Source organism: Plutella xylostella, chromosome 27 (assembly GCF_932276165.1).
Source record: "Plutella xylostella chromosome 27, ilPluXylo3.1, whole genome shotgun sequence".
Classification (NCBI taxonomy): domain Eukaryota; kingdom Metazoa; phylum Arthropoda; class Insecta; order Lepidoptera; family Plutellidae; genus Plutella; species Plutella xylostella.
Window position 1 is genome coordinate 6,546,853 of NC_064007.1, and position 17,416 is coordinate 6,564,268.

Sequence of the window (17,416 nt, forward strand, 5' to 3'; positions counted from 1 at the left end):
ACGATGCGCAGTTTGGGTTCAGACCCGGACTCTCCACTGAGACTGCGATACTGGCCCTCAAGCACACAGTCAAATATTATACAGATAGAAAAACAAGTGTATTTGCTTGTTTTTTAGATTTATCAAAGGCCTTTGATCTGGTGTCCTATGATATCCTGTGGGAGAAATGTAGAGAGCTTAATGTGCCTCACGAGGTTGTACACATCTTAAGATTTTGGTACCAAAACCAAATGAATAAGGTTCGATGGGGTACAGAGCATTCTGATAGGTACAAGCTTGACTGTGGGGTGAGACAGGGTGGGTTATCTTCCCCTTTACTGTTCAATGTTTATGTTGACAGCCTGATTGATGAGCTCAGCAGAACACATGCAGGATGCTATGTGGATGGTAAGAGCATGATGATAACATCAGTTACGCAGATGACATGGTTCTGCTGAGCCCTTCAATCAACGGACTGAGCAGGCTACTGAACATTTGTGAGAGGTATGCTCTTACGCATGGCCTATTATATAATGTTAAAAAAAGCGAGCTTATGGTTTTTAAAACTAGAAATAAGGCTACTGCATTCAATATACCCATAAAATTGTATGGTCAGCCGTTGAAAAGGGTATCTAGCTTTAAGTACCTCGGGCATATTGTCAATGAAGACCTGCATGATGATGATGATATTGAACGGGAGCGCAGGGTGCTGGCAGCCCGCGCGAATATGTTGGCCCGCAGGTTTGCTCGATGCTCACGTGAAGTAAAAATTACACTTTTTAAATCCTATTGTCAATGTTTTTACACGGGCAGCCTGTGGGTCAAATATACGCAAAAGGGGGAACACCCAAATATTCCGAAAAACTTTTTTCCGAATTTGATAACCCCGAATATGTAATTTACGATTTTTTAAATACCGAATTATAATATTCACGAAAATTATAATTTCGAATGTTATAATCACGAATATTGTTATTACGATTGTTAAATATACGAATGTTAAAAAATACGATTACTTTAATATACGAAAAATAAAATACCGATTTATTATAATCACGAAAAAGTCAAATCCCGATCGGAAATATCATAATTCGTGATTTTGACAAAAAACATAAACGTCTTTAAAACTTTAGAACCAAAACCAAAAGATAGGTGCGACGACGAGCAAAGCGAGGAGGAGCTTGTTAGGTGCACATAGATATCGAAAAACAAAGCGGAGCGTTTCAAATATAGAGCAAAACAATTGCTAGGATTTTTGTGGTGTTTAAACTTAAAAACCTTAGGACCTAAACCTAAAGATAGGTGCGACGACGAGCAAAGCGAGGAGGAGCGTGTTAGGTGCACATAGACATCGAAAAACAAAGCGGAGCGCAGCGAAGCGGAGCGGAGCGTTTCAAATATAGAGCAAAACAATTGCTAGGATTTTTGTGGTGTTTAAACTTAAAAACCTTAGGACCTAAACCTAAAGATAGGTGCGACGACGAGCAAAGCGAGGAGGAGCGTGTTAGGTGCACATAGATATCGAAAAACAAAGCGGAGCGCAGCGAAGCGGAGCGGAGCGTTTCAAATTTAGAGCAAAACAATTGCTAGGATTTTTATGGTGTTTAAACTTAAAAACCTTAGGAACTAAACCTAAAGATAGGTGCGACGACGAGCAAAGCGAGGAGGAGCGTGTTAGGTGCACATAGATATCGAAAAACAAAGCGGAGCGCAGCGAAGCGGAGCGGAGCGTTTCAAATTTAGAGCAAAACAATTGCTAGGATTTTTATGGTGTTTAAACTTAAAAACCTTAGGACCTAAACCTAAAGATAGGTGCGACGACGAGCAAAGCGAGGAGGAGCGTGTTAGGTTCACATAGATATCGAAAAACAAAGCGGAGCGGAGCGTTTCACATAATATAGCTTAAAAAATATTGTTTTTATACGCATTATGCTGCATTATTCATATAACCATTTCTTGTTAACTAAGATACATTCGGGATTTTGTATTTTCGGAATATTAAAACTTCGGGATTCGTAATTTTAACAATTCGATATAATAAAAAATCGTACTTTTGAAACATCGAAATAATAATATTCGGAAAATTGACTTTCGTCTTTTTAATAAATGTGTTGTTTGAAAATTCGTTTATAAACTATTCGTGATTTTCGTTATTCGGAAACTTAAAATTCGGGATTGTGAATTATTCGGAACTATGAAATTCGAAATTTTAAAAATCGTTATTTTCATATTCGTAAAAAAGTAATTCGGAATTATGTAGTGTACCCACGCAAAAGGCTCTCAGCGCTCTGCGAGTTCAATATAACAATGCCTTTAGGATGTTGTTGGGGCTGCCTCGCCACTGCAGTGCATCCGGTATGTTTGCGGAAGCACATACTGATGGCTTCCATGCAATTATGCGCAAAAAGGTAGCGTCGCTCATGTACAGGGTGCGCGCCAGCACCAACGGCATGCTGGAGGTCATTGCAGGAAGAACGGATGGTAGCATATTGAAGCATTGGGTGAGTAGGGTATTGGGGAAATTGTAAATACTTTTATATAAGCTTGTAAATAGTAATATCTAATATTTTTTGTTTATGTAGTCCTAAGATTGTCTTTTTATTACACTAACATAGGTTAAGTTTAATTGTTACTAACAAAATATGGCTTTTGCTGAAATAAAAAGTTTATTATTATTTTATTATTATTATTATAAGTCCCTTATGGCCGACTTCAGACACTTCAGTAAAAAGGTTTCATTTAGAAAAAAAAAAAGCCACGTATTTGCAGTATGTTTTTAAGGTCCTCGAAAACAACCCAATAAACGACTGTACATTTCAATACGAGGTTTCATTCATTGTCATTTGGTTCGTATGCGTCATTTTTGAAGATAAAACCATGAAACTTATTACGTAGGTGTTTTAGGAAAAATGTGCAGAGATTTTCTACACACGGAATTCCCATGACTGACACGCACACGATATCAACGCACAGGCTAAACGTAGCGTAGGCACTTGAAATTTGGAAGGGACGTAGCTTAGGTACCGTATTTTCCCACAAAAACCGGAGTTAGCGGTTGAAATTCGGCATTAACTTAGGCTGTTTTTAACAGCATGCGGATTTGATCACGCACGCGGGATTTCCCCGCACGCGTTCATACAAGTATTCATTGTAACGCGTGGAATATGCACACGAGATGCGGGAAAATGGCGTGCTATCCCACGTGCGTGATGAAATCTGCATGCTGTTAAAACAGCCGTAAAGCTTAGTTACAATAGGATATTGCAAGATACCTAGATGTTTTCAATCTAACATGTCTGCACACTTTAGTAAAGTTATGGTTTTGTTTTGAAAAATGGGAGTTAAAGTGAAAAAAAATAAGTAGGTAGTATGATAAAACCAAAACTGCATAAGTTAGATGCTTGAAATTAAACATTTATAAATTACTATTCTGCCATTGCTATACAAGTCTTTGCTCAATGAAGTCATGAAAATCATTTTTAGTCAAGTATCTTCGTACTTATTTGTCAACTTTCATCTAATTTAATACCACCATGGCATGTTACTGGGTAGGTAGTTCGGGAGTCGTCCACGGCAAAATAATTTTAGGGCGAAGCGAAGCTCGCGGGCAACAGCTATAGTAAATATATGCGCTACACGGTGCCTTAGGCCGTTTGTCCACCACAGCCGTCACCATCCGTGACGCTCCGTCAGCGAGAACGACGTAAAGGATGACGGCGCTCGTACACTTCATGGCCATGTTAAATAATATCACAAAATTGGCGACCTCATCACCTCCCGGTTACGGCGGTGGTGGAGGAACAGCCTTAGACCCGGGACAACTTCCTTTAGACCGCGTCCACGACGCCAGCGAGCGGAGAATTACGTACAGTAAGTAAGCCTCCACCATAAAGGAAATAATCCTAGTTATAATAGTTATCAGGAATATATATAAATATATATATATAATAATATAATATATATAATAGGAATCTAGAAGTTAATCTAAAAATCGCTAACGATGGCCGTTCTAAAAATTGGAATTAGCATGACGAGGGGGTGGCCTTGGCAGTTTTTGGAATAAACGCTTTCAAACGGAAGTTACTATGTATTTTTTATCCACTGGCGGTGCTAGTTCTGCGTATAATAGCGAAGCTCTTGGAGGCAGCATGTAAATTAATGACCGGGAAATATAGCTGACCGCTAAATCGTAACTAAGGGCGTCTTGCACAACAAAGTTAAATAAAATTAAATCTATGACCTCTTGCTCTGACATTATACTGTCAGAGCAAGAGACAAACTATTTAATTTTATTTAACTTTGTTATGCAAGACGCCCTAACGTATATACAAATATTAAGAATTTATTACTTTTTTAAGCAGTGCGCAGCGGTGAGCACGTGGTGCTGTGTGAGTATCACGCCCCCACAGTTTAACAGCAGCGGTTTCTGGCCACGCATCTGCAAATACAGTGATAAAGTACGTTACAATGAGGGCTATACAGGGTTATTGGTAAGTAGACCTGATCCTTTCAGGAGGTGATAGAGGAAGGCATTTCCAGTCGATTATACCCTATAATGCATTATTCGAAACTTAACCATTTCTAAGATATTTAATATTTAAAGATTTTTTGAATTTTTGCCAAAATTTCATGTTTAAAACCGAAAATAAAAAAAACTAGCCATATTTCAATACTTTTTTTGTTTGTTTTGCATTTGTAACATCTTAATAAACTTATTTAAATAATCAAATGTGCATTATTCGACTTAAATTAGACACAATACCTCAAAATATATAAACATTTTAAAAAAATATTCAAAACCTAAAAACAAATAAGTTAAATTAAAAAAGAAATTTCATATAACAATTTTTTGTGCACTTCAGCTTAAAAACATTGTCAACTTATAAGCTTTCAAATGAGATATTTCAATATCAAATTGATTTAGGTATCACCAAGATATGGCCAAAACATGTCTGTTAAAGCAATCAAAGGGTCTGGTAAAGCAGCAGTACCTAACTACCTACCGTATATAATGATCTTAAATACGCCATGTATGGGTATGCCTCGACGGTGGTGGGTCGTCCCCCGACGATCCTGTTGGCGGGGGGCGCGGGGGGCTCCCTCACAGTCACCATGTCCTCACAGCTCCCTGAAAACATAATTATAAGAGAAATTCCTGATCGCATAAAATGTATGGTTCGCATAAGGATAAAATTGTCATTCTTAAGGTAGGTAATTAATACATGCCTAATAATGTTCTTCTTCTTCTTCTTTGGGTACCATCTCCTATCAGAGGTCGGCAATCATCTGGCTTATTCTTTCCTTTCCTAATAATGTTGAAAAAAAAAATTCTCTCTTTTACTGGGGGTTGATTGTACCCTATCGGTAATAAAGAAATAACAATTCTTTTACTTTTTAAATAGACTTTGATTTAGTATACCTACCTAACTATATAAATAAAAAATTGGTAAGGTTACATTCTTTTACCTTTGAAAACTGAAGGAGCTTAGTATAAAGTACCACATATACACATAGATAATAGATATATCCAATTTTACTCTACCGTACTTGTAACTACCGTAAATAATAAAGCTTACCATGGTAAAATAGCACAGTCATTATTAGTAACTTCATACTGAAATCCATCACTTTCCTTTTTATTTCCAGTCTCAAAAGTACCTAAGTAAAAATTGCGATGGCCAAGCCATGGCCATCGCAATATTATTTATTGTAGCTTTTTTACTTGTCTACGGCGAAGCAATGTTGACGGACGTTAAAGTACAAGGTGTTGCAATAGTGGTAAATAATTATAGTAAAGGTCAAAATCTACAACTCTTAGTGTCTTTTCTATCCTTTTTAACACACTGTATTGTATGTCCTACGCTACGTAAGTTTCTAGGTATTGTACATAAGTATATAATGAACTGACACAGATACATCGTCGAATACGCCAGTAAACATAAATTACTTTACCGTCTCGTTCGTATATTGTTATTCTAAGGTCTGTACAATGTCTGGAATGAAATTTAGTATACATTATGGTCTAGACCCTGAGAAAGTACATAGGCTACTTTTTATCCCGGAATTCCCACGGGAAAACTTTTTAAGGCGAAGCGAAGCTCGCGGGAACAGCTAGTAGTTACTTAATACAACGTTTTTTTACAACACCGCGGTGTAAATTTTATTTAAGGTAAACGTAGCTATTTATGGTCCCCTTAAGACCCTTAGCTTTGCAAGTGGACTCTAGGACACATCAAATATGTAAAACGTTTCGCATATTTCTACATACGTCTTTTTCATATACCTACTTATGATTTCTATTCGTACCTACATAGTATTAATATACCAAAGGGGGCAAAGGAAAGATACTTATAAAAAATCATAAGTTGTTAAAAATACATTTAATTTCAATAAAAGACAAAATTTCAAAGTCATCAACATAATCAAGTTAAACTACCCGACAAAAGTTGCTCAGAATGAGTCTGAGTCACCCCTTTTCAGGTAACAATATACCTACCACTCCGAGAACATCCTATATGTATAATAAGAAAAAAAAAACATTATAAACGGAAATGCAAAACTTACAGTATTTGCCTAAAAAGCCACTTTTTAAACATAAATTTATAAAAAATATTAATATTATAATTTAAACACAATAAGTTTAAATTTAGACATTAAAACTATCATCGGTAGCTACTTACTTAAAAAAATAATGAGATTTTGGAATACATAATCCCAATTGACGTTGCGAAGACGAGTAGCATCAACCTGGTGACGTCAGCTGCCACGGCGGTGTTGTGACTGTTCTTGTCCACAACCACAACCTGGTTTTGACTTACCTGGAATTGATAAATGAATGCACCCTTCCAGCCAGGAGTTACCCTGTATCACGGAAATCACCGCGCCTACTGGGGGGCGCTCAGTGGAAAGTTTAAAATTATAATGTAAATCGAGGGTATCAGCTCCTACTTACCTACCTAATTTCATCAAATTTGCTCAACATACTTAGGTATGTACTTACTTAAAAACTTTCGCGTTTATAATTTTTTAGGGCATGTGCACAGAATGGAAACGTCTCGTCTGCCGCGGAGTGTTATGCTTGGCGCTGTGGCAAATGCTAAGAGAGGGTTGGGGCGACCCATACTGCGATTCAAAGATTGCGTCAAGCGGGATATGGCTGCTTCTGGCATCGATTATCAAAGTTGGGAGAAACTCGCTGAGGGTAGGGATGCATGGCGAAAGCACGTGTTCGACGGCCGTAAAATTCACGACGACGCCTGGTTTTCTGATCTCGCCCACAAGCGCCAAAAACGTCACAGTCGTGTACCGACCACTAGCTGCACTTTCACTTGTAGATCCTGCGGGAGGCCTTGCCGCTCCCGTATCGGCTTATATAGTCACGAAAAATCGTGTTCCACACACTAACTAAATCGTCTGTCATAGACGTACAAGGCCACGATGATGATGATATAATTTTACGAATTAGGTAGGGTATAGGTATGATAACAAAAATTTTTTCTTGTTCGTCATAAAGAAATGTACACATACATACATATGCTCACGCCTGTCTCCCAGAGGGGTAGGCAGAGACTATGGATCTCCACGTTCGTCGATCCTGACATACTTCTTTCGCTTCCTCCACATTCATAAGTCTCTTCATACACGCACGTCGGTTTCGGAAACTCCTAATTTGGCTCTTCTTGAGTATGTCGCCTATCTGGTCGACATACTTTCGCCTAGGACGTCCTCTACCGACACAACCATACATCTCCGCACAATAAATTTCTTTCGTCAGTCTTCTTTCATCCATCTTTTCAATGTGACCAAACCATCTCAACATTCCCTTTTCAATTTTGGTCACTACGTCTTCTTTTACTCCAACTCGATCTCTTATAACACTATTCCTTATTCTATCATTCAGTTTCAGTCCACACATACTTCTTAGAGAGCACATCTCAACAGCATTTACCCTACTTTCATTCTTCTTCTGCCAAACCCAGCTTTCACTTCCATACATTAGTGTAGGGACCAACACTCCCCCATGAACAGCCAAACGAGCCTTTTGAGACACGTTTTGACTCCTCATGAAAGAGTGCAAGGCCCCATTTACTTTATTTCCCGCTTTCACTCTTCTTTCAATATCCCCTTCACATTTCCCATCCCTCGTAAACAGACTACCCAAATAAACAAACTCATTCACTTGCTCCACTTTTTCGTTCTCGATCGTGATCTTACATTCAGTTACCTGTTCCTCTCTTTCAAACACCATAACATTCGTCTTATTAACATTCACTTTCATTCCTTTCCTTTCAAATTCAAATTCAAATTCAAATATATTTATTTGTGAACACAGGTAGACATTATACATACATTCATAGAACATGATATAATATAAAAGATGTTTTAGACAATAAAATTCTTGTGAACGCTATGTTCTGTCCAACTAGAGTGGGACATACAAATAAGTACATAATTAATTAGCACATGCACATGCATTCAATTGTAAGTGAGAATAAAATAAAAATATAACAGGCAACAAGATTTAAAGAAAAGGTCGATAAGGTCATAGGTTAAATAAGTTTTATGTCAAAGTTCATCATTTAAATAATCATTAATTGAATAATAGCATTTTTCTATTAACAGTTTATGTAGTCTATTTTTGAACATTTGAAGATTGAGAATTTGTATGTCATTGGGAATTTTATTATATACTTTTGGTCCCATATATACTATGCTTTTTCTGACAAGTGCCTTTTTTGCCATCGGTAAACACAGAGTATTAGCATACTGTGATCTCATGGTAACTTCTCTTTTGCGTATTTCAGAGACTTTTAGAAAGAGTTTAGGGTTTTGTTTAACGAAAATTGCTACTTCAAGTATATACAGAGATGGAAATGTTAAAATCTTGAGTGATTTAAATAGTGGTTTACAGCTTTCATCACTCTTAATTCCACATATAGAACGTAAGCACCTCTTTTGAGCCCTGAAAATAGCTTCTCTCTCCGTGAAATTGCCATAGAATATGATGCCATAGCGGAGCGTAGATGCAACGAAGCCGTGGTATGCCGATAGGACTGTTTTACGGTTCACTATGTGAGATAGTTTATAGAGCAAATATGCTAATTCGCTCAGTTTTTTGCATACCTCTGAGGCTTGCTCTTTCCATGTCAGTTTATAGTCAATTTTTAATCCCAGAAATTTTGTAACTGTGACGTTTTCAATAGGATGTCCATCATAATTTATATTTAAAAAGTCAGTAGTATTAGTATTTTGATAAAATGTCATAAATTTAGTTTTGTCAATATTTACTATTAATTTATTATTATTCATCCAATTGATAATGTCTTTTAAAGCCTGATTAATGGAAGATTCGTATATGTCAATATCTATACATTTAATAGTCACTGTGCTGTCATCAGCGAATAAGACCATTGGGTGGGGTATGTCTTTGGGTAGATCATTAATGTATATCAGGAACAATAATGGACCCAATACACTACCTTGAGGTACACCGCTCGTAATTTCTCTAGAGTCGGACATATATTTTATTTCTTTTTTGGCTGTTGGGCAGACTCTTGTTATTTCCGTTGTCTGTTTCCGGTTGCTCAGGTAAGATTCTAAGAGACTGAGAACATTGCCTCGGATACCGTAGGAATTTAATTTATTGAATAGAATTTTATGATCTACAAAGTCGAACGCTTTTGTCATGTCCATGTATATAGCACATATTGGCCTATTTTCATCCCTGCATGTCAATATATCCTTGAGTAGGTCATACACTGCAGAATTTATAGTTTTTTCTTTTCGGAATCCCTTTTGTTCTTCTATTAGGATACTATATTTGTTGAGGTAGGATAATAGCGCCCTGTAGATAATTGTTTCAAAAACTTTAGAGAAAATAGATATTTTAGCTATTGGTCGGTAATATTTCATGCTATGACTATCCTCTTTCTTAAAAATTGGCTTAACAATTACAGGTTTAAGCTTTTCTGGGTATATGCCGTTGTCGATACATAAATTCATAATGTGGCTAAGATGGCCTGAAATTTCTGTGGAAACTAACTTGATTGCTTTTGTGCCTTTTAAAACTTTCATGCATGAGAGTTACTTGTTGTTGCAGCTGTTCTACCGACGATGCAAGTATGACTTGATCGTCAGCATACAGGAAACAATTAAGAAGCAACTCTCCTATTCGCAAACCTCTTTCGTCATCTTTCATATCCTTGAGACAACTATCCATAAATAAATTAAACAGCCAAGGCGAAGCCACACATCCCTGTCTAACACCTCTGTGGATACCAAACCAGTCAGTGTAGGCTCCGTTTATCCTGACACACGCACTAGATTCCCTATAAAGGGACCCCAGTGCCCGCGTCAGGTGGCCAGACACTCCATAAACGGATAGTGTCTCCCATAAATCATTCCTCCTCACTCTATCATAAGCCACAGAACACCTTTTGCTGCTTTGCAAGGACTTTTTCTGTGACGCTTCGTAGAGAAAAGACTTGATCCGTACATCCCATCCCCTTTCGAAAACCACCTTGCACATCCCAGATCTTTTCTTCGGTCTCTTTCACTACCCTTTCAATCAATATTTTTGCATACAATTTACCAACTATACTTAAGAGGCTGATGCCGCGGTAACTGTTGCAGGTCTGGAGCGATACTTTTCCTTTGTTGTAGTCCCTCATGATTTTTGCCACTTGTGGTCGTGTCCGTTGTTTCATGCCAAAAGTCGTCGTTGAGGGAGTCCGGTTATTTTCGCTTCTTGTTAAAGGTTTCATAATCGGTTGAAGTTTAAGGGTGTGCAGGTGATTAGCCCACAGCACCCCGATCACGACGATGGGGCTGCCATCTGTGCGTCCGTGCCCGCAGAGCCAGTCTGTTTAGGGGGTACCCCAAGGCTTCTGGCAGCCTGAGTGGTTTCATACGGAGTGTACTTCTCCGGCCTGTTGGTCCGCGGGAACTATTTCGTCGCAGTCGTAGAACAATGACGGATCTGCAAAACAGCAACTTTACAGGAGAGCCAGTTAAAGTTTTTAAACAACGTTTTGTTCGATAAAATGAAAACGGCTGAAGCAATTCATTTGAAATTTGGTCACATTATTATACGAATGGACTTTTGCAATATAGCCTGTATAATTAGTCTGTAATAAGTCTAGGTTTCCTGAAAAATCAGATAGGTCATTGTTCTATGTATCCTACTATGTCGCATTATATGATACGTCGTTTTTTTACGGACTTTTATTGCGTATCTAATGGCGTATTATACTTTTCGTCGTTGTTTTAGGGAATATATGGAAAAATTCAAAGACGGATCTTTAAATAACCCATTTAGGAGGGTGCTGATTGCGCTATATTATTTTTTGTTTAGGTCCTATTTTTTTTTACAAAATACAATTATTTTATAAAATGTTTTTTGAAGACCCCATTGTGTCCAAGCATCAGTCAATAATCATCCAATGCTAAACATAGGCCTCTCCCAAGGAGCTTGTGGAGACTCGGTCCTCGGGCTTCCTCATCCAGCCACTACTGGCTACCAGCCTACGGTTGTCCTTATTTGTGACTCGAGAATTCGTCGACCCCAACGGTTATCGGTTCTTCGTCAGATATAGCCAGCCCACTGCCACTTCAGCTTGCACATTTTGACAGCTATGTCGGTAACCTTAGTCCTCTGACGGATACCCTCATTTCTGATATCATCAGAGAAACCCCAAGCATAGCACGCTGAGTGACTTTAAATCGGTGGACCAGTACTACCGTCAGTGCCCACCTATCTGCCCCATACGTCATCACTAGCAAGATGCACTGGTTTAAGAAGACTTTTGTCTTCAGGCTCTAATGATAAAAGTCTTCTTCTCTGATCAGGGATGGCCGAGGAGAATATGTGACGGAGTTTCCCAACTCAATTGTGACATTTGTGACCCTTTGCTGGGCAAAGGTCTCTTCCTGGGTCTTCCAGCTATCCCTGTTCATGGCCTCCTCATTCCAGTTCCTACTAAACACGTCTAGGTCATCCCGTTATCTTCTTCTGGGTCTGCCCCTGTGCCGGCGGCCGTTATCGGCTACCCATTTGGTAGCATTTTTACCCTACCTATCCAGCTGCATACGACAGACGTGCGCCGCCCAGTCTCACTTCAGTTTGGCGGTCTTAGCACCCACGACGAAGGACGCTATCTCGCCCAAATAAATTACTCATTGACATATTGTATTTCCTGCCTATCTACCTCAACCCTACGTTTCGTGCTGTTGGTCATGTCTGTTGTCTTCGAACGGTTCACCTTTAGTCCAACTTTAAGGCTTGCCGTGGATAGCTCTCGCAACATTTGTTGAAGCTCGGGCGTTGAGTGGGAGAATAGGGCAATATCGTCCGTTTTTATGGAGAAGTAAGTATAATGTGAGAATTACAGAATTTACAGGGAATTTTCCTAAAGGAAATTAATACGTGAATAAAGTGGGCTCACATATTTTTAAGAGGAAAAGCCCCAGTATCAATCAAATGCTGGTGATTGTGAAACAGCTGAGGAAAATTATTATCCCCAAGCAGTTCAAGATGATCCTTTCATAGCTACGGATAAGATGATACCAATTTCCTTAATTATTTACTGCCCGCAAACAGTAAATTCACTGCTGTCCGATCACGTTGACTCTCCCGCGATGCCATTCACCCCTAGAACTAGAGAATTTACTGACTGTGGTCAGTCAATGAAGGAAATTGCTGTCATCTTATCCGTAGCCATGTAAGGATCCTCTCAAACTGCTTCGCGATGGTCATTATCCTCAGCTGTTTGACAATCACCAGCATTCGGTTGATGCTAGGACTTTCCCTTTGCAGTTGATGTAACGGTAGAAATTTAGTGTTTGATTTGGATTCTGCGGCTGACTTGGTTTGTATGTTTGGTAACTCATGCAAATGGCTGGAAAAACATAATCCCAAACCTACCCGCATGGTACCGTGCTCCCATCGTCACCTGCCTCTGGCAGTAGAGTTGATGAACAAAAAAAGTACTTAAGTACATAATTTTACATTGTTTTTTAGCACATAGTTTTAAAAACATAATAAATTAGGAAAAATATACTGAAAAATCATAAATTTATTTATTTTCCATTGAAAATACGTAATATTATGAAAGAACAACGACGTATCCTAAAATAATTCCAAAGAATAACGACGGTTATCTACACACGTCTACCACTTATTCATAGAACAATGACGGTATATACAAAACACCAATAGTTAGGACAAAGAACATAGTCGCATTTGAAATTTCCGTCACTAAATTTAACAAACAAACAATATTGTTTTTTTAATACACCGTACCTAATTATAACTAACTTCTCAATGATTTTAGCGAAAACTAGGGCTTTCATTTTTTTTAAACAAAGTTCCATGAATAACGACGGATTTAAGAGACCGTCTTTGTTCTATGGGAGAAGTATTAAAAAAATATTTACTTGGAAAACAGAACTTTTTAAATAATAATTATAGCAAAAAAACATTTTAAGTACTCATTACGTGTTCCATGTGCTCCTACAGAGAACAATGACAGAACAAACAAACCGTCGCGCGGGAGCGGGTCGCGGGGGGTGAGGGTGACCGCGGAACATCGACGGGACGGCACAAGCGCCTATGTTCTACGCGAAAAAATCAAAACCGTCAGTGTTCGACTCTGTATTTCGCTTATTATAAAAGATTTTAAAAAAAACTTTTGTTGTATAGGTAAATAATGAAATTTTAAAGAAGAATCTGCAATAATCCGAAAATCGAAAAAAATCAGATCCGTCACTGTTCTACGACTGCGACGATTTTATTTCATTCCTACCCTGCTACAGAAGTAGACGGGCGTGCCCCTATCCGCCACCTGGGGACGCGTCTCCTAGGAGTGAGGCTCTCCCGAAGACTTTTCCTTTATACAAAGGAACTATGACCGCTCTGCACCAGTCGCGTGGCACCGTACCGCAACGCTAGCACTCATTGAAGAGTTGGTAAAGCTCACTTGCAGCCACTCCACCTCCCGCTCTTAGCATCTCTAAAGATACCCTATCATACACGGCCGATTCGCCAACTTTCATTCTTTTTAATGCATCCATAATTTCTTTCATACTTATCTTGTATTCCTCATCTATAATTCTTTCACTTTCTACCTCTACATCACTTACAGTCATACAATCTGTGCTTTCAAACAAACTTTCAAAATATTCTTTCCATCTTTTAAGGACTTTATTTTCATCATTCAAAACATCTCCATTTTCATCCCTTAACGCATCCAGATTTGTATTCTCTGACTTCCCTCGAGCCTTTCTTACCAACTTCCAGAACAATTTAATGTTCGCTCGAAAGTTGTCAGAAAATTTTCTATCACATTCATCTTTTAATGCCTTTTTCTTCCTTTCAATCACTTCTTTTACTTTTTTCTTTAGTAAAACATACTTTTCACGAATCTCTTTCATTTCATCTTCCATTCCCTGATTTCCTTGCATTCTGTTGTTGGCTTTTTTAGACAACAAATCCAACCATGCCATCTTCTTTTCATTCACTACCTTTTTGCATTCATCATCCCACCAAGTAAGCTCCCTCTTACCACTCTTCTTTCTTTTATTCACTCCACATAATTTCACCTTCGTATTTACTAAATTGTCTTTCAAACGCTTCCATTTTTCTTCTAAATCATTTTCATCTAAGATATTAGTGCTCTCTAAGTTTTCTTTCAAACTTCTTCTATACTCTTCACTTACTACATCATCTTGCAATTTTTCTACTTTGATACGCTCTAAATTTGTTGTTGATACTTGAGGTCGGTGTCGCCAATAATTAAACAGACCACGAATCCGGCTTTCAAATTCAAATTCAAATAGTTTAATCGACGTAAAATTTTACGATTATTTGTCGATAGTCATCTACCACCATTTCACAAAGGCCCCGTCATTGAGAAGGAAAGAAATGGCGAAAGAAACTCCTCGAGCATCTTTTCAACTTTTTCCTTATAATCTATTACAATTTTTACTTATATCTAGTACCTACAATTTTACTTAAGTACCTATATCAATTTCATTTTTTCAATAGCCTTAGCTGAGGTGGACAAGACCACGCGTTTTTGTCGTTTAAATAATCATTTATACTATAGTAAGCTTTACTACATAATGTAGCTTTAACATAATTCTAAAATTTTTGCTCAGTAAGGTTTATTGCTTCATTTGATAATTTATTATAAAAGCGTATACAGTTCCCCATGAATGATGTGTTTGTTTTCGAAAGTCTGAGTGTGGGGAAAAGCAACTTATTTTTGTTTCTGGTCTCAATACCGTGAGTGGCTCCTACTTTACTAAATGAATTTAAGTTTTTACGAACATACATAATATTTTCATAAATATATTGGCATGGAACAGTAAGTATACCTATTTCCTTAAACGTATCTCTTAATGAAATTCTAGACCCTAATACATATATGGCTCGAATTGCTCGTTTTTGCAGAACAAAGATTTGATTAATGTCAGCCGCTCGTCCCCACAATAGAATTCCGTAAGACATAACACTATGAAAATAACTAAAATACACAAGCCTGGCTGTATGTACATGTGTTAACTGTCTAATGGTTCTAACCGCATAAGCTGCAGAACTTAATCTACCGGCTATCCTCTCAATATGGGGTCCCCATTGCAACTTTGAGTCAATTGTAATACCCAGGAATACCGTTTCATTTACTAACTCTAGCTTATCGTTATTCAATGTCAAATATGTCTCTACTTGTCTTACATTAGGCAAAGTGAATTTAATACATTTTGTTTTCTTGGAGTTAAGAGCTAAATTATTTACAGTGAACCAATTAGCAACTATGGAAAGAGTACTGTTTGCATTGTCAAAATTGACTTCTTGTCGCTTCAACTTAAATATAAGTGAAGTATCATCAGCAAACAGTACTATCTCACATAATTTATCTACCAAAAACGGTAAATCGTTAACGTATACAAGAAACAAGAATGGTCCTAAAATCGAGCCTTGGGGAACACCCATACTGACAGGACAGCCAGCCGAACGCACTCCATTTATGTCAACTAGTTGAGTTCTGTTGCTCAAGTATGATTCCAATAATGTAAGAGCTTTGCCAGTTAGCCCATAATATTTAAGTTTCATAAGTAGAGTGGCATGATCCACACAATCAAATGCTTTCGATAGATCGCAAAATACACCCACAGCATCAAGACGTTCCTCCCAAGCACTAAATATGTGTTTGACCAACGCGACACCAGCGTCAGTTGTAGATCGACCTTTGGTGAAACCGAACTGTTGGTTATGGAGAAGGCCGTGAATACTAAAGTGCGAAAGCATTTGATGCAGCATAATTTTTTCAAATATTTTACTCAGTACTGTCCAAACATGGCGCCGAAGCGTCGAAAACGAGTTGCGAGCCGCTGGACTAAGCTGGAGTGAGGCCAAAAGGACAGCCGAAGATAGGTGGAAGTGGCGGACGTTAGTGGAGACCCTCTGCACCTCTGGGGTGCCATAGGACTGCAGCAACAACTGGCAAAACTGATACAGGCCTAAAATTATTGGGATCATTTTTCTCACCAGATTTAAAAAGCGGTATTAGTTTACTAAGTTTCATCAAATCGGGGAATACACCGACCTCAATGCATCTGTTAAAAAGATTAGCCAAGTGGGGTGCTAGGATATCAATAACATGACTAATAACTTTAACGGACATGCCCCATAAATCTTCTGTCATTTTTAAATTGAATTCTTTATTAGTGGTAATTATGGTCTGTGTATTTATACCATGAAATTGAAAGTCGAGACCGCAAGGCGGTGCATTCCCTCTTAGCAAACGTTCAGCTTCAGCGCAAGATGAATCAAGGTTCTCAGTTGTAGCTATCGGTATACTACGGAAAAAATCTTCAAAGACGGAAGCCACTTCTTCACTAGATGAAACAATTTTATCATTAATTTTAAGTTCAAAATTTAAATCACGTGGTTTATTCTTCCCGGTTTCAGTATTAATGATATTCCATACGGTTTTAATCTTGTTATTAGAGTTTTTAATCTTTCTATTTATATAATCTGATTTAGCTTGGTGGCAAACGGCTTTGAATATCTTTGTATATTTCTTTACATAATCTCTAAAGTTATCGTCATGAGTAAATGTACACACGCTGTTCATAGAGATCATATAATTTACGTCTGCTCTTATAAATTCCCGATGTTGCCCAGTCATTAAGACTTAGTTTACAATTAACATCTACTTCTTTCTTAGTGAACACGTTTTCAAATTCTTGAGACAAACCTTGAAATATTTCCTTAAAGGCATCATTGGGATTTCTTTTAGAGCTTCTACAGTAGCCAAGTTTACTGTTCAATCGAGATTTAAACTTATCAATTCTGTATGATGTTACTGGTCTGAACTTGAAAGTGGCTGACTTACGTTCAAAAGTACAAGGAAACGTAATAATTTTCCCACTGTGG

General features: G+C 37.9%; 1 protein-coding gene across 2 annotated transcripts in view; it reads right to left on the bottom strand.

The window, feature by feature from the left end:
- Positions 1 to 4,954: 4,954 nt before the first annotated feature.
- LOC125490753 (trypsin-like) overlaps positions 4,955 to 17,416 on the bottom strand; it is a 34,824-nt gene continuing 22,362 nt past the window's right edge. Inside the window, exon 5 of one of the 2 annotated variants that reach the window (XM_048631018.1) lies at positions 4,955 to 5,107. In XM_048631018.1, the coding sequence (XP_048486975.1) occupies positions 5,087 to 5,107 (21 nt within the window). In that variant the 3' untranslated portion in view covers positions 4,955 to 5,086. Of the gene's footprint in view, positions 5,108 to 5,928; positions 6,798 to 17,416 lie in introns of those variants that run through there. The other variant, XM_048631017.1, reaches the window with a different exon arrangement.